We start from the raw sequence: 22,884 nt of genomic DNA, 5'->3' as shown, positions 1-22,884 counted from the left end.
AGCAAACATGTCATGTTTACACCACATTTTATTTGTTTTTCCCCCCTTTGTTTGTGCTGCAGCTCTTAATATGACAAATGCCACAGAGCGAGGTATTTAACCCCCACGTGTGCTGTGATGTAGCTTTAATACATTTGCAGTGGTCCTGTTCTCGGCATCAGTCCTCCTTGCTTGATGCCACTAACAGGTTTGACTTGTTGTCATGAATACATTGTGTATTTTAAACCAAGAGAAAAACTTGTGAACCTCTGATATCCCTAGAGGTTATCACTGGGAAACCTAAATCTGCATGGTTTGATAGCCTGCATGCTCTAAAAGAGTTTGACCCCTTGGCTTTGATTGCAGGGGACATTTTATTGTGGTTTCACCTACAAAGTTCTGGAACACTTTCAGGGAAGAATGTTAAAGAAGTCTTTTCAGTTGAAGACTTGCCACTCAAGTCTCCTTGGAAACAAAAAGTAATATAATAATTATAATACTAAGGAGATAATCCTTCGGGGTCAAAAGAGAATTAGAATCTCTTAAAGGCAGTGTTGAAGAAGTGTGCCGGACAGTCATTCATGGCTTAGTAAAATGTTGACGTGTTATTGTTTGAAACAAAAAGGGTTTTGTTTTTGCTTTGAATTTCTTTTTTTTAATTGTTATTGTAAAGGTGGTGTACAGAAGGGTTACGGTTACAGAAGTCAGGTAATGAGTATATTTCTTTTTGAACAGTGTCAATCTTTCCCTCTCTCCTCTCCCAGTTTTTCCTCCTGCCTCCCGCCCAAGTAGTGTAGTGCATTTTCAACAGTGTCTAGTGAGTATCACTGCTGCATTTGCTTACTCTTTGTCCCACCATTTCTGTGCTCCCCAATCTCCTTCCCCAAAAAGATAAATTTACAAACAAGATAAAAGGTACAAAACAAAACAAAAACAGGCACAAAGGAAAAAACCCTCGTTTCCATTTCTTGGAGTTCATTTTGATAACTGTAATTTTATATGATCTTATGCTCATAGCCATTGAGCATGTGTGATCCTCTCCTAAGAATATCCTCCTTTAGTTCACTGTGTGAATGTCTAGAGACCTGTATAATTTATCATGTCTAAATGTATTTTTTGTCTTTTACCATCCAGTATGTTTACTTATAGATTTATAGGTACATTCTAGATACTACAAATGAGAGAAACCATGCAACTTCTGTTTCTTTGAATGAAAAGTTATTGTGGCTTGAAACAGACATACTCTAACTGGAGGAAAATTTTAATTTCATTTTTCAAATATTTAAATGATATGTACATACATACTCAAATAAAGAAGTTTCTCTTCTTTTTTCTCTGTAATGAATTAATTTATCCCAACAAGATGCTCTGAGCAATGCTCTAGGCAATAAAAGGCAGAAAAGGCCAAATTTGTCTTCACTGGGCCTAATTTCAAGATGTAAATTTCATGTACTCAGACTCATGCAAATGGTTTGGAAAGCTATTTAAAATCTGTGGCAAATGGGGATTTAAAATGCTTTTACATTCAGTTATTTACTTCAAATATCAAGTACATAACCTGGAGAATTTAATTTGTCCATTTCTGCAAACAAAAACTATGCAAAACATGATTTGGTAGGGGAATTGAAGGTACTGGTTAATGACCTGAATTCTAGATCTTTAAGAAAACACCATGGGCTCTTGAGTCTGGAATTAACTTTGTAAATCTTGGCTCTTCTACCTCACACTTTTAGTAGATTACTTAATCACTTTGTGCAACAGTTCCCCAATTTACAAGTTGAATTATTTACCTCAATTTACAATTTGAATTATCTACCTCAAAATTATTGAATGATAAGCTTTGATAATATATTATGTCTCTTGCAAGACTCATCAGCACAAGAAAAAAACATTCAAATAATGATCATCAATATTATTTCTAGGGCGCACTCTAACTTCTGTGACATAGGAACAGTGATAGAAGAATTAGTCACGGCAATTATAGCTCCCTTTTCCAGTTGTCATCTTTAGCTTGGAGGCAGAAGCAATAAAGTCCAATGGAAAGAAAAACTACATTTTTTGTACATTTTTATTGTAAAAATACGGTACAGAGGAGTTACAGTGGATGGCGGGGGAAAAACTAAATTTTTGTCTAAAATAGAATGTACTTTTTTGGTGTGTGTTAGTACAGGGGCTTGATATCAGGGCTTCAAACTCCTATTTGACTTTTAATCATGGTTGCTATTCAACCACTTAAGCCACAGAAAAATCTTTGAGACTTCCAGCATTTTGCTATTTATTTGGAGATAAGAGTCTCAGTCTCTTGTGCTGGAAAGGTGGCTCAGTGGTAGAGTGCTTGCCTTGCATGCATGAGGCCCTGGGTTCAATTCCTCAGCACCACATAAGCAGAAAAAGCCAGAAGTGGTGCAGTAGCTCAGGTGGTACAGCACTAGACGTGGGCTCAAGAGCTGTGGGTCAGTGCCCAGGCCCAGAGTTCAGGCCCTACAACCGACAAAAGAAAAAAAAAAAGAGTCTCAAGGATTTTTTTTTTTATGTTCAAGCCGGCTTTGAGCTATGATCCTCAAATCTCAGCTCCTGAATAGACAGGATTATGGGTATGAGCCAACAGCACCCAGCTAGAAATCATTTATATTAACTATCAAAAGAATCTGGTGTAGCCGGGCGCCAGTGGCTCATGCCTGTAATCCTATCTACTCAGGAGGCTGAGATCTGATGATCCCGGTTCAAAGCCAGCCAGGGCAGGAAAGTCCGTGAAACTCTTATCTCCAATAAACCACCAGAAAACCAGAAGTGGCGGCATAGCTCAAATGGTAGAGCACTTGCCTTGAGCTGAAGAGCTGAGGGACAGCACTCAGGCCCAGAGTTCAAGCCCCAGGACTGACAAAAAAAAAAAAAAAGAATCTGGTGTAGAGCCTCATTTATTTTGTGGGTAAGGAAACTTGAGACCAGACAAATAATTGTGCAAGTTAGCACAAGAGCTTGGATGTATTGATTTTTTTTTTTGGATGTATTGATTACTATGCCAGGCATCTTCCACTTATTCATTCTTAATTATTTCCTTTTCAATTGTATAAATCAGTGTTCTGGAGAACTCACATGCATTATGGGCATTAATTAGACCTGGTGTTGATCCTAGTTACTAGTTACTAGTTAACACAAGGTTGGATAAATTTATTTGACCTCCTTTATTTGACCTCTATTTCCTCCTTTCTGAACTGCAGGCAGTATTTCTGAGAGCACAGGGTTCTTAAAATGGACTGAGCATACCTACAGCATCTACATCATAGCTCTTTGATAAACGTTGGGCGATGGTATTATTGGCTGTAGTTTACCTTGTTATAAAGCTGATGACTTCTATTCAAAGACTACTACCGGTTAGGTTTCTCAGATTTCATAAACAGAATGTCAGCATTACCAACTGCTCTTCTAGTTTCCAAACACATAAATCTACCCTCAATCAACAATGCTCTGTACTTACATTCTTGGTACTTGTTAGAGATTACAATTTAAGTTTGGCCCCAGAGTGACAAGTGAAATAGGGAAGTGTATGCAAGGACTCGTATGAAAATGTAAGTGTATCTCTAGTGAAAAACAGGAAAAGAAGCTATTTGGGGGCATCCTGTGCAGGAAATAATGACATACATACAACAACTTAAGCATGAAAACCACTTAACTATATATCCTGAACTTAAATAATTGCAGCACTATTTTCTGAAAATTTTGTTGGAAATATTGATCATTCTATCATTTACTGCTCCTCAATAAACCTTAAGTGAGAAACCGCTTTAGAAAGGATGGCTTTCCTTTAACATTTGCCTACTTCTTGTATTGAGCATTGTAGACCTCACTTTCTTATACTCTTATTTTCCCCTTTCTCTTCCTGGTGTGTATCCCAGTGTTAAATCTGAAGCATAGTTGTAGCCTTGTCTCATGATCATATTACTGATTACACCCATGTTGAAACCTCTCTAGAAGGAGACTGAATTATCTAACTGATGGATGAATGGAACTCTTTCTTCAAGTGGTTCTCAAATATTAGTGTGTATCACAAACATTTATAGATTCCCCCCCCCCTTATTGTGCTGATACTGAGGCTTGAACTCAGGGCCTCATGCTCTTCCTTAGCTTTTTTTGCATCATGTAGATGCTCTACCACTTGAGCCTCACTTCTTCTTCTGGCCTTTTGTTAGTTAACTGTTAAATTTGTCTGTCCAGGATGACTGTCCACAGTCCTCAGGTCTCAGCCTCCTAAGTAGCTAGGATTCTAGACACAAGCTACTAGGGACTAGCAGATCTTAAAAGACATGACTTCAGGATATATTTCCCAGAAATTCAGGTTCTATAGGTCTGTGTTAGCAGTGTTCAGAAATACTGCAAATTATCCTTCAAGGAAGTTAACTGTACTTTGAGAAGCATTCACCTAAAATGTCTACTTGTAACGTTTTTATTCTATATGAATCTCAACAATCTAAACAGTTTATCCACAGATAGTAAGACATAAGTGTTAGGATAATTTTGAATTTATTTATTTGTTGAGTACCCATTATGTTCCATTGAATGAATTAACTCTTAAAGATACATAGAAAATTTAAGACATGTGTATAAGTCAGCTTTCTATTACTATGCCAAAATCCCTGTGGTAATCAACTTAAAAAGAGGAAAGGTTTATTTTGACTCAAAGCTTCAGAGGTTTCAGTGGACAGTCACTTGGCCTTGTCACCTCGGGCATGTGTCAGAACATTACACCATAGAGGGAGCATGCGGTAGAGGAGGCTGCTGACATCACGGCAACCTGGCTGTTCACCTCAGGGTAGTCTGGAAGCAAACAGCATTCAAGATATCCTCCAACGTTAAAAGGGGTTTCCCAATTTAGTAAGGTGGTAGACATGCAAACAACTAGTTTCAATAGTTGAAGTGTTATATATTTGCAAAGGACAGAGGAGGAGGCAGTCTTCAAGAAGTGAGGTCTAATAGTGTTTTGATGAAGGTCTGCTTATGGCATGAATCCAATGCCAATGCAAGAGGAAACAGAAATTCATTATGTGCACAGACAGACTAACACTAACTTGTAGCCAAGAAGACAAAATAAACTATGGAGTTTCGAACATAATCTTTTAGTCAATGACCTGTGACTTGACTCACAGACTAATTTTGAGAATCTCTTCAATGGTATCCTTTCTTCCATACCAATGGACAGAAAGATAGCTCTAATCATGTCAGCATAGGAACCTATAGTTGGGAAGTATGTGATGTTATAGAATTCAGAATCTCATCTGAAAATGTTCTCAACCCCAGGATGGAGTTCCTAGGTGTTCATGCCTATAATCTTTTATCAGCGAGATACTGATACCAGGGGGATCATCGTTCCAGGCCATCCCAGGCAAAGAGTTCATAAGACTCCCATCTCAACCAATAAAAGATAGGCATCTTGTGCATATTTGTCATCCCAACTGTGGGAAGTATAAACAGAAGAAGAGCAGTTCGGCTGGGCACCCGTGGCTCACGCCTATAATCCTAGCTACTCAGAAGGCTGAGATCTGAGGATCGTGATCTGAGGATCAAAGCCAGCCCAGGCAGCAAAGCCCATGAGACTCTAATCTCCAATACACTATTCAGAAAACAGGAAGTGGCACTGTGGCTCAAGTGGTAGAGCACTAGCCTTGAGCTGAAGAGCTCAGGGGCAGCGCCCAGGCCCAGAGTTCAAGCTCTATGACCAACAGAAAAATAAAAAGAATAGCAGTTCAGGACAGCCTAGATATAAATATGAATCTATGAAAAACAACCAAAGCAAAAGATATGGCTTAAATGGAAAAGTATCTACCTAGTAAACATAAGGCTCTGATTCAAACCACATGAATGAATGAATGAATGAACAAAATAAAACCAATGTTTCCCACCCAAGTTACTTTAGGATGACAGCCCTTGAGATTATAATTACTGTTTCTTTCTTCAACTAAAATTTCTGGTTAGCTTAAAAAAAGAAAGGTTTAGCTTCTTGAATGTTGTTAGGACACAGCTACCTTCTTGAGCTTAGATCAAAAAAATTATTTTGACAAATACCATAAGGTGTTGGTATATGTACCTCAATTACATAAAATTAGAGTTTGGTAAATAGTACATGGGACTTTCTATACTAGCTTCGTAATTCCTTTGTAAATCTAAAACTATTTCCAAAAAAAAAGAAAGAAAGGAAGAAGAAAGAAAGAAAGAAAAGAAAAGAAGAAGAGAAAAATAGGAGAAAGAGAGAGGAAGAAAGGAAGAGGGTTTGGAGAAAGGAAGGGAGGGAGAGAGGAAGAGAACGGTGTTAGGAAGGAAGGAGGGAGGGAGGAAGGAAGGAAGGCAGGCAGGGTTAGAAAGACTTCAAGACTTCAGTCCTAGTAATTAAGCAGTTTTAGCATCTCCTCCCATCAAAACATGCAGATGGATTTTTTTTTTAAAGAATGAAAAAAAAGTGATCCAGAACTGAAGTCCACCTTTTTGTTAGCTAATCATTAAACTTAATTTTTCAGAATCAATTTCTCAAAACTATTCTTACTAGTTGCTGTCTCCACAGCTCAGATTAAAAAAAGAAAGAAAGAAAGAATAAAACCTAGGGAACTTTGGGAGACCCTAGTCTGACTTACTTGGTAAACATTTCTTGCTCATACTCATTAGTCACCAACTTATTTACAAGCTAGAAAAATGTTATTATGTCAAAGGCCACAGAAATGTTTCTAACCCAAGCCACTTTAGAGAATCATGATCTCATACAGGCTGTGGTCTTTCCTTTGAGGAGTCCAGAGAGTTCTGCTTTTGAGGGGCATGTGTCTGTGTTCTGTAAGAGTCTTTGCCTTCAGATCCTTCCAGAGCAGAGCCACAGTAGGTAAACTGTCCCATGCCCAGCTCTGCTTCAAAGGGGACAGAAATGTAAACAGTGACAACACACTAGGATCAAGTTTCTTTGCTTTAGCTGCCAAGAGTTAGGAAAGAGAAGCCAGGTATTTATTTAGATTGTTCATTATTACTGTCTTATTATCTTTTAGTAACTGGAAAACAAAAGAAGGATCTGTTCCAAAATCAAGTGCCTCATCTGGTCACTTTTCCAATGTTTCCTGTCACCTTTTTCCTTAAATAAATAATAAAAAATACATACACAACAATTTAAAGGATTCTTTTTGCTGTGAATAGTGCTTGTCTAATTACAAGCATCTACTATTCAACAATTTTTAAAAAATACAATGCTAAAAGTGATCATCTGATTAAGAACCTATTCAAATAATAGAGATTAACATCTCTGATTTACCAACATGATCTGAAGAAGAAATTTATCTTTTTTCTGAGTAATTGCTATCTTTGACCATTCAGTTTAAGATTGGAGTTGGCTACATGCTTTTAACACCTAGAAAAAGGGCATTTGACATGTTTAGCATCTTAAGTTGTAGAGAGTGATGGTAGATTGACATTGAAAAAATAAATAAAATAAAATGAGAGGGCTGGGAAGGTGGCTCAGTGGTAGAGTGCTTGCCTTGCATGACTGAGGCCCTGGGTTCGATTCCTCAGCACCACATAAGCAGAAAAAGCCGGAGATGGTGCTGTGGTTCACGTGGTAGAGCGCTAACCTTGAGCTGAAGAGCTGAGGGGCAGCACCCAGGCTCAAAGTTCAGGCCCCATATCAAAATAAAATAAAATATGAAATGAAATAAAATAAAACCATATCCCTTTGCAGTCAGTTGAAGGAACAGTTTTCATGGGTCAGAAAGATATATCCTAGAGACCAAAATAGGTCTGTGTGTGTATGCAAAGAGAGAAAGAGAGAGAGAGAGAAAGGGAGAAAGAGAATTTTCCTCCAGTGCTTTGTTTGGGTTTTGTAAACTGCTTTACCTAAATCATATAATTTAATCTTCCCAGTTCTGTGATTTAGGGGTTAATAACTATATTTTTGGAATGAAAAAGCTGAAGTTTAGAGAGGTTGGGAAACAACATAAATCAAAAAGCTAGTTAGCAGTAAAGCTGGAATTAAAACATAGATCTACCACCTAGATAGTTAAGAGTGTTACATATAAATGCAAAGAAGTACCTTATTAATAAGATTTAATATTCCAATTAGTGAGCTTGTCCTCAGAAAAAATCCTGGAGCACCAGACAATACAGTTTCCCTTTAAGATATTATAAGGAAAATTCTAAACAATTAGTGAAATGATAGTATGAATTTAAAAATAAAACAATCTTTAGAACATTTTAAAAAGCATAAAAAACTTCTTCAGAATGTTTTATATACACGAAATAATTTTTTTACCTTGATATATATACTTCATTTTAGGAATTTTTAGAAGTCAGATGAATCTTTAATACCATCACTAAATGAATTCTCACAAAGTAATAAAAAACTGAGAACACTGATATTCAAAAGTAGACCCAAGGCCAACTTAAACTGAGAAGCACTCATGCCTTTCTATTTTGAGAAGTTATTTTGTATCACTTATAAACGTTCTATTTTAATTTTCTATTTCAGTAAGTTTATACTGTGGAAGAAAACTAAATTACATTTATAATTACAGTCAAGAGTAAGAAAAAAGACCATTTTTCTCCTTTATTCATATTTTTAATTATGACCTTTCTTTTTGAATATTGGCCCTCTTAGCAGAAATAGCCCACAATCAACTCTCCATAGGTTCAACTTGGTATTAGCTTTATTTTCTAATGACTTCTTTAACTTTGTCAGTTTGTCCTCTGTGTGTGTGTGTGTGTGTGTGTGTGTGTGTGTATGTGTGTGTGTGTGTATGAGAAAGAGAGAGAGAGAGATATTAGAGCTGGACTAGAACTTAAACCTACAAGTTCTCTAACAGCTCTGATTATGTACGAGATAGAATTCACTTTTTTATTCAGGTCAGCCTATACTATGATCCTCCTGCATCCTGCTACAGTATACTCGTCACCATGCTCAGCCTTTTTTCAATTAATTTAGGTTCTCCCAAACTTTTTTTTCCCAGTTGGCCTGGAACCTTAGCACTCCAAGCTGCCTCCTGCATAGCAGGAGAACACATATGCACCACCACACACGGCTTGGTTAAAATGGAGTCTCGCAGACCTAGAATCACATTCTCAATCAGAGCCTCCTGTATAACTAGAATTACTGGCATGAGCCACTGGCACCCAACTCAATGTGGGCCTTATGTGATTTTGAAATTATACTGTCTGGTGCATATACATTAATTATTGTTGTAGAACTTCCTTTCAATCTTTGAGCAATGTTATCTTCTGATTAATACTTTTATAATAAATTCTTATTCATTTGACATTAATGTTGCTGCTACATTTTATTTTGACATTTCCCATTATTTTTCTTTCATTTTAGCCTTTTAGAATACAGCTTTGTTTTTAATAAATAAATATAGTAAATAGGTCTTTATACTTGCTCATAAAACTTGTGGGTTTTTTTAAAATAGAACTTTCTATTGTTTTTTTTTATCACATGTTCTATTTTCATGGTACTTCTTTTCTCTGCTTCCTTTTTGTTTCTTTTTAGCTTTCTAGTGGGTGAATTTAATTTTTTTAGATTTTACAATTTATCTCACTTAGATTTTGCCAATTTTGAAATAGTAGGTCATAATGCTATCTTTTGAACATGACTTTACATTTTTAATACACAAATGATAATCTAATTCTAATAAAGTTTAAAAGCATGTAGTATCGTCTCTAGTATTCTCAATGAAAGCAAGAATCTTATTCTGTATTGTCTCATCTAACATCATCTCCCATCAGTCCTGGTCATTCATTAAGTACTACCTAGCAGGAGATTAACAGGATTATAAATTGAGGCTAGATTGGGCAAAATATCTCTCAGCAAAAATACTGAGTGTGATGCTATTTACTTACAATCCTAGATGTGCTAGAGAGGCATAGGTAGGAGGAGGTAGTCTGAGACCAACCCAAAGGAATGACTCTGCCCAAAACTAATTAAAATAAAAAGGGGTGGGACATGCGTCAAGTGGGACGGTACCAGCCCAGGGAGCCCATGCCTCTGCTCACACTACCAACAAAGATTTAAAAATAAAAAAGCGATGTTTTATCCATCTAGAAAACATCTATCTCAAAAGTAGTTCACCAAACATGATGACTGCATAATGAATAGTTTCTTCTACATACATAGGCAAGCCAATGTGTACACATGTAGACACCTTGCTTATGTAGAAGCAATTTCGTAGTATGAGTTAATCATATAGCAGCACTTCTGAGCTTATTTTCCTAACCTTTATACTATTTGACATTACATGATAACTGACTTGCTCCCAATTATAGATAGATGATAGATAGATGAACTTAGTTTACCTGAAAACTCTCTGATATGCTCATATTCCTACATAACTCAAATTCTTCCCCACTATGACTTTGGCATTTGAATATTGCTCAAACTTCTCCAAAATATTGTTCTAACATTCTTCCAAGATAGGAATAGCCAGATCATATTTGGCTTCACCACTAAGTTCTGTTTGATTTATTTGCACATTTTTTTTCTCATAATTCCATTACCTGGAAAAAAGAAATCTTGCTACCACTAACAAACAACAAAGGTGCGATTCCATCTTCCTCCACCTACATAGCTAAATTCTAACTATTTTTTCTTGGTGCCCTGGCCCCAACACTTTTCCCCTTCTTTCTTTTCCCCTTCCCCCCTGACCCATCCCCTCAATCTTCCATTCACCCATTTCCTGGTTCTGATTTTGTTGGGCCTTGGCCTAGTCTTTCTAAAAATTTATATTATTTTGAGCTCTACATAGTCAAGGTTATAGTAAAGAAATGAACACATCAGATTCTATTCAGCACTATTCAACATAACCAAGATATGGAATCAGCCCAGCTCCCCTTCAGTGGACAATTAGATCAAGAAAATGTGCTATATATACACAATGGAATGTTACTCATCCATTAGAAAGAATGACATTGTATTGTTTGTAAGAAAATGGAAAGACTTGGAAAAAATTACATTAAGTGAAGTAAGCCAGGCTCAGAGAAACAAAGGTTGCATGGTTTCCATTTTCTGTGATAGATTATAGATGCAGTAGATAGAATGTACCTATAAATCTGTAAGTAAACACATTGGGTTGTATGCAAGAGGTTACAAATATATTCCATTTCTATCAGGAAATGTTGATAGCTCCACTTTTTACGCTATAGCAGTGCATGTCCTTTCTGTTCTCCAATCAACTGTTCTAGTCAATTGGATAGGAAACACTTTCTTTTTGACCTTTCTTAGAATTAAGTATCTGTCTCTCTCTCTCCCTCCCTCTCTCTCTCTCTCTCTCTCTCTCTCTAACACACACACACACACACACACGCGCGCGCGCGCGCGCGCACACACACACACACACACACACCATGCACAGTAAAATTTGGGGAGCCAAATCACCATAAGAGCAAAATGGATAAATATGAGTGTTGCAAATTCCCAATTTTAAGCAGGAACAATGAGCTAGTTAGTATTACCAGGAATTTAGGGCAGCTAAGTTGAACTTGGTCCTTGCATATGGTGAGAGAGAATTCAGACAAGCTCAAACACAGTAAAGTCAACAGGAAAGTTTATTACTAAAGGAATATGGCAGACAAAGAGAGCACGTGGCGTACACATTCTGCAACAAGACAGCACTTGAGCCCATCTAAACGTCATACACAATCTTCAGGGTAACAGAGGTGGGCCCTGGGTTAAAAAAGGAGAATTGGAGTGCTTGCAGAAGGCTTTCTGATTGGCAGATCTCCTTTCTGTTCCCTTAAGGTCATAGTACCAAAGATTTAGTGCCCTGACTTCCCTCATTTTTTTGTAGCCCCCTTTATCCATTTGTTGTCAGGCACGTTTTATCAGCTTATTCTGCCATCTGCAGGCCATATAGGCTGCAATTCCCTGATTGGCTGTTTTTCTACTAGCTCCCATCACTAGCTGACAGAACTGCAAGTAAAAACTTTTGTAAATTTATTTTCTTGGAAGCATTTAGAAATAGTCAGATTTATTACACTTAATGAATGTATGAGTTTTCATTCTGTGTACAATGGGAACTTGTAAGTTCCAAAGTCAGTAATCAAGCTGGGGAAGTGCAGCTATCAAGTCTGGAAACATGAAACTATTTCTCGGATTTTCATTCCTTCACAGTACACAACAGGAAATAAGTTTCATCAGTAGTATTTATGAGGAGACTAGTTTTAGTTTGTTTTGATTTAAAGATTATAAGAATATTACCTTTTTTATTCCTTTTTAAAGAACTGATCAAAATACATTGCTATAATTATAGTCAGCTTCCCATCAGTAAAAACATTTAATAAAATGGTGGATTACTAAGTCACATGAGCAATAAAATCAACAGATTTTAACATCAAGTATATCTATTGGTTCTACCTCTCCTACGGGGCCATCCTAAGAAAGCAAGAGGAAAATGCATTACTATTCCCAATGGTAGAGAACTTTAAATACTAACCCCAAGAGGGCTCTATCCCTACCCCACTAAAGAAGATTTACAATGAATCTGGTAGACAAGGCCAGTACATGGCATTTAAAGTAGTTAAAAGAGAATTTAATGATAAACTGGGACTAAAGACCCCATGAAATCTGGAGGCATCGCAGCATGAGACAAGGGGGACACACGAAAAAGTTAAGGACTCCAGTGACTCTGAATGGACCAACAAGCTGGCCCACTGAAGGAATATACCAAGCTTAAGTAGATTTTCCAGGTTATTCCACTGGCATTTTCTCTAATTTTAAGTAACACTGAGTGTGTACGTATGCATGTACATGTATGTTTATAAGTTCATTAGCATCCAAAATATGTATGTATATATTTGCATTTACGCATAGACACATTTTTTTTTAGTACTGGAGATAAAACCCAAAGTCTTGCAAACTCTACCACTTGAGCTACACACCCAACTCATTTGTTTTTATTCCGTTTTTAGTGAGAGACGGTCTTGCTAACTTTGTCTGGGTTGACCTCTCCCTCACATCCTCCTGCCTCTGCTTCTTGAGTAGCTGGGATAACAGGCATGGAGCACCATGCCCGGCTGCATGTATTTCTTCTGATTAAGGTCTAGGCTATCAACAGGTAGCCTTGCCAGGTGCAGTGGAACACTCCACAGCACTCCACAGAGGTATACACAAGAGGATCATGAATTTGAGGTCAGCTTAGATCTCAAATTCCAGGTCAGTCTGGAAACCCTGTCTTATATAACAATAACAACAAAAGCAAAACTCTAGAATTCTTAAGAAATGAATCCTTCCTTACCTAATACCTATTTTTCATTAGGCACTGTAGAGTATGTTGTTAAACAACCCACATTTCTTGATTTAGACATTAGAGACATTTAAAACTTCTAACTGAGCACTTACAGTTAGGAGGATGTTTAGAGATTGTCAAATGAACCTCTAAATCAAGAAATTTTTGGGTTTTTTTTACAAGAATATGCCAATGAGTATAAATTCATTTAAATTTGGGAGGGTTAAGTGTTAGAGAGAGAGAGAGAGAGAGAGACTTCTCTAATAACACTATCTTGGAGAAAAGGCTCCAAGTCTGGAAAGGAGGTCAAATTTCTAATTCTACCCAGGGGATGAATCTTGAGTCTCAAGTTCTTCGTCTGGAGAATGGACTGTCTTGTTTCAATTATATTCACTCACAGCATTCAATAAGATGGATACTTTCTGTGAAAATATCCATCATCTGTGAAGAAGTGTGCAAGTGTCTTCCTATACGAAAAAAGTGGCTCACAATAGCATCATCATTTCTCACTTTTAAACAAATAGTACGGGGGGGGGGGGAGGCTGGAAAGGGATGTGAAGGGTAAACAAAGGAGGAGGCTGCTATGCTTGATAAGAAATGTACTCATTAGCTTGCCCATGTAATTGTAACCCCTCTGTACAGTATGTTCACAAAAAATTAAAATTAAAAAAAAAACAAATAGTACCAGTGGCATGTCATTAACTCAAAAGAAGGGCTTTGACTTGAATAAATAAACCTTCATGCAAAAAAAAAAGAGTTCACATACAGTCTACGAGTGATATGGTTATACTAAATATCTTGAAACAATTAATTTGATCCTTGTCTCTCCTCATCTAGGATTTTTAAGTTTATAAATTCTCAATCCTTTCTATCTAATTAAGACTTTTTGGTTTCTTTTGCATTTTCCTCTGTGGCACGCTTCCCTCTCCTCTCAGAGCTGTCTCTGGCCATTAGAGCTGCAGATCTCCGTTGGTGGTAGTCTTCTCTGATTCTGCAGAAACCCCCTAATCCTCTGTTTACCACAACACCGGTCTATTGCCATAGGAATGATAACTGAGCTCTCACACTCAGCACCAGTGACTTCACAGCAGGGCCTTGTAAGAGGAGAAGTCAAGCTAGGAGGGGAACAGAATTTATGAGAAGAGTAGGGACTCTGTTGCCTTGAAAGAAAGGGGATTGTCCACATTAAGATAAAAATGCATGAATGAGCTATGTTGTTGGGTACACTGAAGTTTATTTTGTGTATAATGCTGCCTAGATGGTCATTTGGAATCTTATGTCATTTAATCCTTTGCTTTGAAAAGGTCAGCACTTTCCCTTGATTGCATTTGTTTCCTATTAAAATAAGAGGCAAGCAGATTCTAATTAATCTGTTGCATAACTGATATGCTATGATCAAAGATTTTCCTTTTCATGATGCATTGTTTTGTTTGTGTGTTCATCGTGTGTGTTTGTTTCGTCTTGTTTCTATTAATAGAAGAAAGTGAACCTGAGCAGGATACTAAAGGTATACTTTTAAATTTTTCTGCACTGCTCCTTTTAAAATGCATGGCTCCTCTCAATGATTTATTTTGTCTGACCATCGAAACAATTCTCAGTGGCATTGTTTTAAGAAACAAGTGACCTATGGGGATATGAAATCAGAGTATCTAACAGAGGATGATAGGTTACTTTGTTATCTAACCTGCTTATTGACCATTTACGTTTCTTAAGAAAAGCCTGGGCCAACAGAATGTTTGAGTTTACTGTCCCGAAATGGAAGCATAAGTAAAATGAAAGGAAATAAATTAGCAAGGGAGTATAAATTCCACACAGCTGCTAAGCAAAGTTGCTTCTTTTCTAGGTGAGTGGGAAAGTTGTTGGGGCTAAAATTTTGGAGAATTGTTAAAATGTCATGGTTCCAATTTATGCTTTTAATTTTTTGAAGTATTTCATAGGACAAGGAGTTTTAGGCAATTGCTCCAAATCAATAAAAATTACGTTATTTCATTTTAATCTCACACAGATGTGTGTATTTTCTGGAATATGTTTAAAAGAAAATAACTGGAAATCAAATTTGTCTTGGAAAACCCCTCCTGTAGAATAAGAGTTGCAATCACAAAAAGTACCTCATAAGCTGGGTGCCAGTAGCTCATACCTATAATCCTAGCTATTCAGGAGCTGAGATCTGAAAATCGTGGTTGGAAGCCAGTCCAGGCACGAAAGTCCATGAGACTTTCATCTCCAATAAACTACTCAGAAAAAGCTGGAAGTGATACTGTGAGTCAAGTGGTAGAGCTTTAGCCTTGAGCACAAATTGGCTCAGGGACAGCCTGGCCCTATGTTCAAACTCCAGGACTGGCACCAAAAACAAAACAAATCAAAAAAAGTACTTCCATCCTGAGCAAGGCCCATGCTTTGTGCTCTTCCAGCCTACATATTGATATTTTGGGGATGAAACTCAAATTCTCATGCAATATAGTTTACCTCTCTATGATTTAATCTAGTGCTAATTTTATTTTAAATAGTGGCTATTTATGTTATAGTCAAGTGTTTGTTACCCAAAATGCTTGGGACCAGAAAATTTTATACTATTTATATAAACCTCTCCAGTTGAGCATGCCTACTCTAAAACTCCAAACTCTAAAATGCTCTAAAATGGAAACTTCTTGGTACCTGTCAGTACTTAAAACCTTTCAGACTTCAGATTACTTCAGATTTTGGACTTTCAGATTAGAGATGTCCAACTATATTTGAATATTTTTCCTTTTTTTATTCTTTTTAAATTATGAGATTACTTACAACTAAAGTCATGTGGAAACATTCTAAGTGATCTTTGTGATTTTTTAAAATGAGGTTTTTTTTACCCCGTTTATTCCTTTAAGTCATTGTTGGTTTGAATCAACTAAAATCTTCTTTAAAAAAGAAATGCTTAAGAGAAAACAAAGTTTATGTCAGCTAGTTATGTCTTTTGAAATAATTGCTTGGAAATAGAAGTTGAGAAGAGACTGAAGTATTCATCTGGCAGTGCTCCCTTACCAAGGAAATAGATGTAATTCATCTTAGGCCAAAGTGCTTGTTACTTCAGGACTTAATTTGGGTTCTTTGAGTTCCATTACACCACAGGGCAATTTCAGAGTAAATGGTGGCCTTATGTCATTAATATGCGCTATCCTTAAAATGAAAACCACTAATAAGACTGATGATGTGTCTGAAAATTGTATTTTAATGAACTCTGGAATTGCTGGTTGCTTACTCACAAATTTGAATGCAGAATTCTCAGCCTATAGATGGCTTTACAAATCTGCCCCATAAAAATAATCTCCAAATTCATCAATGGATTCCATGAGAGAAGCTAGGGATCAATAGATTGCTGGTATCTATTGTTCCTGGTACAGAAGAACAATAACTTTTGTGTGCCCATGGGAAAATAAATAGGAAATAACTCAATGAATTGGAGAGTGATAGATTAGAATACATTCACCAAGAGTAGGTATACAAGTTATTCAAAAAAGTTTTTTTGTCAGCTGTGGGGCTTGAAACGTCTTCAAAAATTTGTATTAAAACAAGTACCAACTTTTCTCAAATCATTAGTTTTATAGCCTTTCTATTAAGCAGTTTAGCTACTTACAGAAACAGAAACACACACTTTCTCTTTCATGCAAGTAAGTACAAATAAGGTTATTTGATACATATCTTATTTGATAAGAAACATCACATTGTGTTTTAAATTGATGACCTATAATGTATTTTCAGCTTGTGGCTACCACTAATAATCCATCATATTACTATTAATCTACATCATTATAGATGTGTTATTACACATGGAGGTTACTCTGACATTATTTGGAATTGTAACTGACTTCACTGCAAATATTAGATGTGTTGAAATCTTCATCTTTTATATTTAGAACTATATATATACATATATACACACATGTTGAGAGAGAGAGAAAGAGAGAGAGAGAGCACTTACCAGGTACCAGGAACTGGACACTGGATAGACAAATATATAGATAGACAAATTGGTGACCTTGCATTAATGAATAATATAAACTCTGATCTTGTAATGCTTATATTCTAGAGAGAAGACATGAAATTAATTAATTCATCAGCATTCATAAAATTACAATAAGCACTATGAAGAAACCCAAATAGGACTAAGGACTAAGGGAATGAAGATGAAAAAGCATTATGATAGTGAGATACTTGAATGGAAACCCAGAGGACATTTGGAAGTCCCTTTGAGAACAGAGGGAAGGTGAAAGGAAAGGTTGAAATTAAATTTCATACTGACGACTGAGTGTTTTATTTCCGAGAGAATGTGAGTGTAGAAGAGAGAGTAGCATCCCCCAGCTAGCCATGCTCTTTTTCTTTTTTCTTACCACAGTATATCTGATAACCAACCATGATCAGCCATAGTATCTGAACTTCAGGAAGAACAGTTCATCAGCAAAGACTCATGTTCATAAAGCTACCTGCAATGCCAATAGTATTATTCTCTCCTAGTGTGTCCCTACTAGAGCTCCCAGAAAGGTCTGACTTGGAGCAGAGATGCGTATGAATTAAATTAACTCCAACATGATGAACTAGAGAATAGGAATGGACTTGGACTAATTTACTGTCTCACATTATGCTTAGCTGTCTTGTGCAATATGGATCAGCAGACATTTTGCAATGAGCCCAAATGATATTCCAAATAAATCAATGCTGGCTAAAGAAAAAATGAAAAGCTATAAATTAGGGCAAAATGAACCCTCCCAAATTACTAAATTTCCAAGAAAAATCTTAAGTCCCTCAAATGAAAACTTTTGTCTTTGTAAATCAAAACAGAAGAAAAAAATCTAGATTTCATTCTTTTGCATTTTTTAAAATTGTGCTCATCTTCAGCCAGAAGGCTCTTATTCAAGTTCAGAGGTACAGCCATTAGAACAAGTTTCTAACACTTATCAGATTGAAATGGCCCAACTCAAATCTCTCATGGTCTCCCTTCTTATATTCTCAGAGTCAACAGAACCTGTAAGATGTTAATTGTAGTAAACATACTAAAAACTGTAAACTAACCCCTACATGAATTACTTCAGCCTCAAATACATTGTGCTGTCTAGGTCTACATTATTGTTGATAGAAAGCATTTAAAAAATAGTACCCAGGGTTGGGAATGTGTGCTTGCCTAGCATGAATGAAGCCCTGGGTTCTATTCCTCAATACTACATAAACAGAAGAAGCTGAAAGTGGCGCTGTGGCTCAAGTAGAGCACTAGCCTTGAGCAGAGAGAGGCTCAGGGACAGAGCCCAGGCCCTGAGTTCAAGCCCCAGGACCAGCAGAAAAAAAAAAATAGTTCCTACATGATAAGAACCTGGTCAGTGTAAGTTGTCAAAAGTCTACATACAGGGTACAAGCTTAGGCTAAATAGAGTAAGAATCTCCAGAGAGGCTAGGAGATGCACATCCCTGCAATCTCAGAGATCCCAAGGTTGGAGGTCAGGCTGGGCAAAATTTAGTGACTCTCTCTTAAAAACTAAAGGCTAGGGTGTTCAGCTAGGGTATATAGTTAGGCTAGGGTGTAAGAGGTACAGTGGTTGCCTACCAAGCATGGGGACCTGGATTTAATCACCAGTACCACCATAATAGAAAAACTATCCAAAAAGAGCTATACATTGCATTTAGCTGATTTATCTCCTATTCTTTTTTCCCTCTTGTTGTCATTTATTTATTAAGGGAATCAAGTAACTTGCTCTTGTAAATTTCATGCATTCTACATTGCAGAAATGCATGACTATGGTATTGTACAATGTGCTCCTGATTTGCTACTTATTGTTGATTGGTAAATAGACCCCCAGAACTTACTATCAGGTACATCTGGCTGTGTTTTGGTTTTGAGGGAGTAGATTCAGCTACATTTAAACATTAGATTTTTTTTAACTCCTTGTTGCCCTTGAAGTCAGCATTTTATTGCTTTATGTTTCCTCTGGCTTGTGGATCCAACATATACATATGTGTGTTATATACATACATAACATATAATAATAGAATATAATATTATATGCTAATATATGTGAGTATGTATATATAATATATACAAATAGATATATAATTTTCTAACAATCTCTGTGCTTGATCTATGATTATTCTTTCTATGCATATACAGTCTAGAATATACTGTCTCTCCATTCCTTTGGAATTCAACTCCATAAATTTCAACTAACTAGAACTAAGCATCAAAGCACCAATCTGCTTAGTCAATTGATTTACTACCATTTGTTATTGTTTATTGTTTTATTACTACTTATTATTATTTAATTAATTTCTGTTAATTGGGAATACATACTCTAATGTCATGTTCTATGGGTAAGTCCTAGAAAAGGCATAGTAAGATAAAAATACTATATTTTTTGCATTATAACAGGAAATAAAAAGATTGCATAATAGTTTTAAAGAACACTGGATTTGAAGTGACAAGTCATAAGACCAGATTTCTTACCATTACATTCATTCATTCACAAAAGAAAATTAATGAGGTTTTGATTTCCACATCTATAAAATCAGAGCAAGAATCTAGTTTATCTTTGACATATCTTCCAAGTTCAATACTTCTGTGATTTTACTAATTATCCTTCAATTGATTGTACATTCTGAGCCTTGGTCTAGCCATCAGTTAAAGAGAAAATTGTCACATCAGAAGAATTTTCTCTAATCAGTGAAGATTAAGTATGAGATGACTCTCTCCAAAAATTATGACAGATTTGTGCCTGTCTTTCTACTATGGTAGCATTGAGGAAATAAAGTATTTATGACTCATTTATTTTTTATGAATCTTTTCTTATTTCTTTTTATTGTGCTGGTACTGAGCTTGGGGTCAGGGTCTTATATTCTCCCTCAACTTTCTGACTCACACAAAGAAATTAACAGACAATTAAAAAAAAAGGAGATACTACTCAATTACAGTACATCCATAAAGAAAATAAAATAGAATGAGGGAATGAGTGAAAGAGGGGTTACACTGTAGGGTAACTAAGGAAGATTTTTTTTCTGAGAAAACATCATTTAAATAGAGATGAATTACATATAGAGAGAACCTCTCATGCAAAGACATGAGGAATAAGTGTCATAGACTGAAGAATAACAAACTCAGTGTGTCCTGAGATAAAGACATAAAGAACTCAGAGGAAGAATCATAACCTTGGGTATTGTCCTTAAGACAGGAGAAAACAGGTAAGATCTCAAATGGAAAAACCATAGTCTAATTTGCATTTTTAAAGACCACACTAACTCAGTCATTCACTCACCACTCTGTCTTCCTAACAGTTTTTGCCAGAATCCTGCGGGCTCCTGAATCCCACAATGTCACCTTTGGTTCCTTTGTGACCTTACGCTGTACAGCAACAGGCATCCCTGTTCCAACCATCAGCTGGATTGAAAATGGAAATGCTGTGAGTGCCATGTGGAGGTTCATGTGGGGCAGACCCACTAGTGGTAAATTTGAGGCTAGAGCCCATATTCATAGAATTACCTTGATTGTGTCATTAGTCCTCCTTGAACCATTTTTAGAAACCTTTCAATGTCTTTGTCCTAGAAACCACTGCCATATACACTGTAATCCAGGAGACTACTTCTAATCTTATATCATGGGGGAATAGTAGAAAACCAAATACTTCCTTTGTGTCTTTGTATAAAAGGGATATATGGTTATAATTATTTCCCACAAGTTAAATAATTATAATAAATTACATCTGTGAAAGATTAGTTCATAGCTGGAGGCAACTTTCATTTTTAAAAAAAATCCAGAATTAGAATTCATGTGTACTTGTTCAACCTTCTTTCCTTTTCCCGCCCCCTTTTTTTTGTTGTTGGCTGTAGGTCTTGAACTCAGCCTGGGTACTATCTCTGAGCTCTTTTTGCTAAAGGCTAGCATTCTACCACTTTGAGCCACAGTGCCACTTCCAGTTTTCTGGTGGCTAATTAGAGATAAGAGTTTCATGGACTTTCCTGCCCTGGCTGGGTTCAAACCACAGTCCTCAGATTTTACCCTCCTGAGTAGCTAGAATTATAGGCTTGAGCCACCAGTGTCTGGTTCTCTTCTTTATTTTTCAGAGTAATGGTAGCAGGCCAGTACCAGTGGCTTATGCCTATAATCCCAGCTACTCCAGAAGCTGAGATCAGAGGATCAAACTAGAAAGCCAGCCCAGGCAGGAGAGTCAGTGAAACTCACATTCCAATTAACTACCAAAAACAGTTGAAAGTAAAGCTATGGCTCAAGTGGCAGAATGCTAGCCTTGAGCACAAAAACCAAGGGACAGCGACCAGGCCAGGAGTTAAAGCAACAGAACTGGCATGCACACACACAAAAAGAATAACAGTAGCTAATGTGTATTAGATGTCTATTTTGAGCCAAGTCCTGCTACAAGCACTTTACATATAATCATTTATTTATTTATTCTACAAATGTCCGTTGAACATCTGAGTATCAAGCACTACTCTAGGCCTTGTGGAAACAGGAGCAAACAAAATAAAATTCCCTTCCTTTAGAGACCTTGCATGCTGATAGGGGAAGACACATGATAAAATAAACAAATAAGATAATCTATATTGCATGTGGAATGTAACTGTTACAAAAATAAATAAGCTGGAAACAGAATTGGAAAGCTTGAATTTAGGAGAAAGATCTGTTTTCAACAGAGCAGTTAAGTCTCTTTAAGGCAAAGCTATTTATTTGGGCAAAGAGCTAGAAGAGATGAAGGAGGAGACAATGTAGTCCCAGAAAGGCCAACTGGACAGTCTCTGTATGCATCTTCTACATCAGAGGGACAGCAAGTTGGCTAGTATGGCCACAGGTGAGTGAGCAAAGATCAGAGAGGTGAGGGCTGTGTGTAGGCACTGTAGGACAGAAAGCTTGTGGAAATCACTAATATAACTTCCACTTTATTTGTGAGTGGTAAAACACCATTGTGAGTCTGTTTCTGTTTTCTATTTGCTGGCTGACTTGTTCATTGTCCTTTGCTTCCTTGTGTTCTTAATTTACTTTCTTGTGAAAAGTTAAAATGTCAGGAATGAAATGTTAAAGGCGAAATAGATCTGTCACCTCTGATTCTAAAACAGGAACAAAATAAACCAGCAGTGACTTTCCTCCAGGAAGAAGGCAAAGCTGAAGCCGCAGTTCTTATGGTCGGAGAGCGTGCCTTGCTCTTACAGCCAAGTTCTTGGTAATTCTAGCCAAGTTCAAAACGAAATCAAGATACCTTGGCCTAGGTTGACATAAGTCACCGGAAACAGAGGCAATTTCAGGCACAGGGTAGCAAAAAAAGTAGCAAAGCAGAAATTCCATTGAAGAGAACCTAAAGGAGCTCCTACCTCTGATCTCATTTTAGAAGAGTACTGGAAAAAACTAGTCAGAGCAAGGAGAGATTTGACACAAAATAAAGCAGAGTTTGATCTGTAGCTTTTTACTAACCTGAGTGAACTACAAGTAACCTCCTAACACGCTACCATGTCCACAACCCTCTAAGAGGTGAAAATGATTCCTTTTCCCTTTCTGTGCCCATGCCAACAAACTAAACTCCACAGAGAGCTTAAGAGTTGGAGGAAGTAAAGAAACGGGGGTCAAAGGCATTCCGAAATGATTTCCATTCTTCCTAAGGAAATGCCATTGGTTTCCATGGAAATTTGCAGTCCTCAGTAAACCTCACAATATT

General features: G+C 36.8%; 1 protein-coding gene across 6 annotated transcripts in view; it reads left to right on the top strand.

The window, feature by feature from the left end:
• Musk (muscle, skeletal, receptor tyrosine kinase) overlaps positions 1 to 22,884 on the top strand; it is an 87,529-nt gene that overhangs the window by 26,482 nt on the left and 38,163 nt on the right. For 3 of the 6 annotated variants that reach the window (XM_013023266.1, XM_013023262.1, XM_013023261.1), the window contains exons 6-7: positions 14,692 to 14,721; positions 20,501 to 20,625. In XM_013023266.1, the coding sequence (XP_012878720.1) occupies positions 14,692 to 14,721; positions 20,501 to 20,625 (155 nt within the window). The remainder of the gene's footprint in view (positions 1 to 14,691; positions 14,722 to 20,500; positions 20,626 to 22,884) is intronic. The other 3 variants (XM_013023267.1, XM_013023265.1, XM_013023264.1) reach the window with 1 other exon arrangement.

Source organism: Dipodomys ordii, unplaced genomic scaffold, assembly GCF_000151885.1.
Source record: "Dipodomys ordii isolate 6190 unplaced genomic scaffold, Dord_2.0 Scaffold67, whole genome shotgun sequence".
In the NCBI taxonomy this organism is placed as follows: Eukaryota; Metazoa; Chordata; class Mammalia; order Rodentia; family Heteromyidae; genus Dipodomys; species Dipodomys ordii.
The sequence above is the reverse complement of the archived record's forward strand: the minus strand, read 5'-3'. Positions and strand labels throughout refer to the sequence as shown.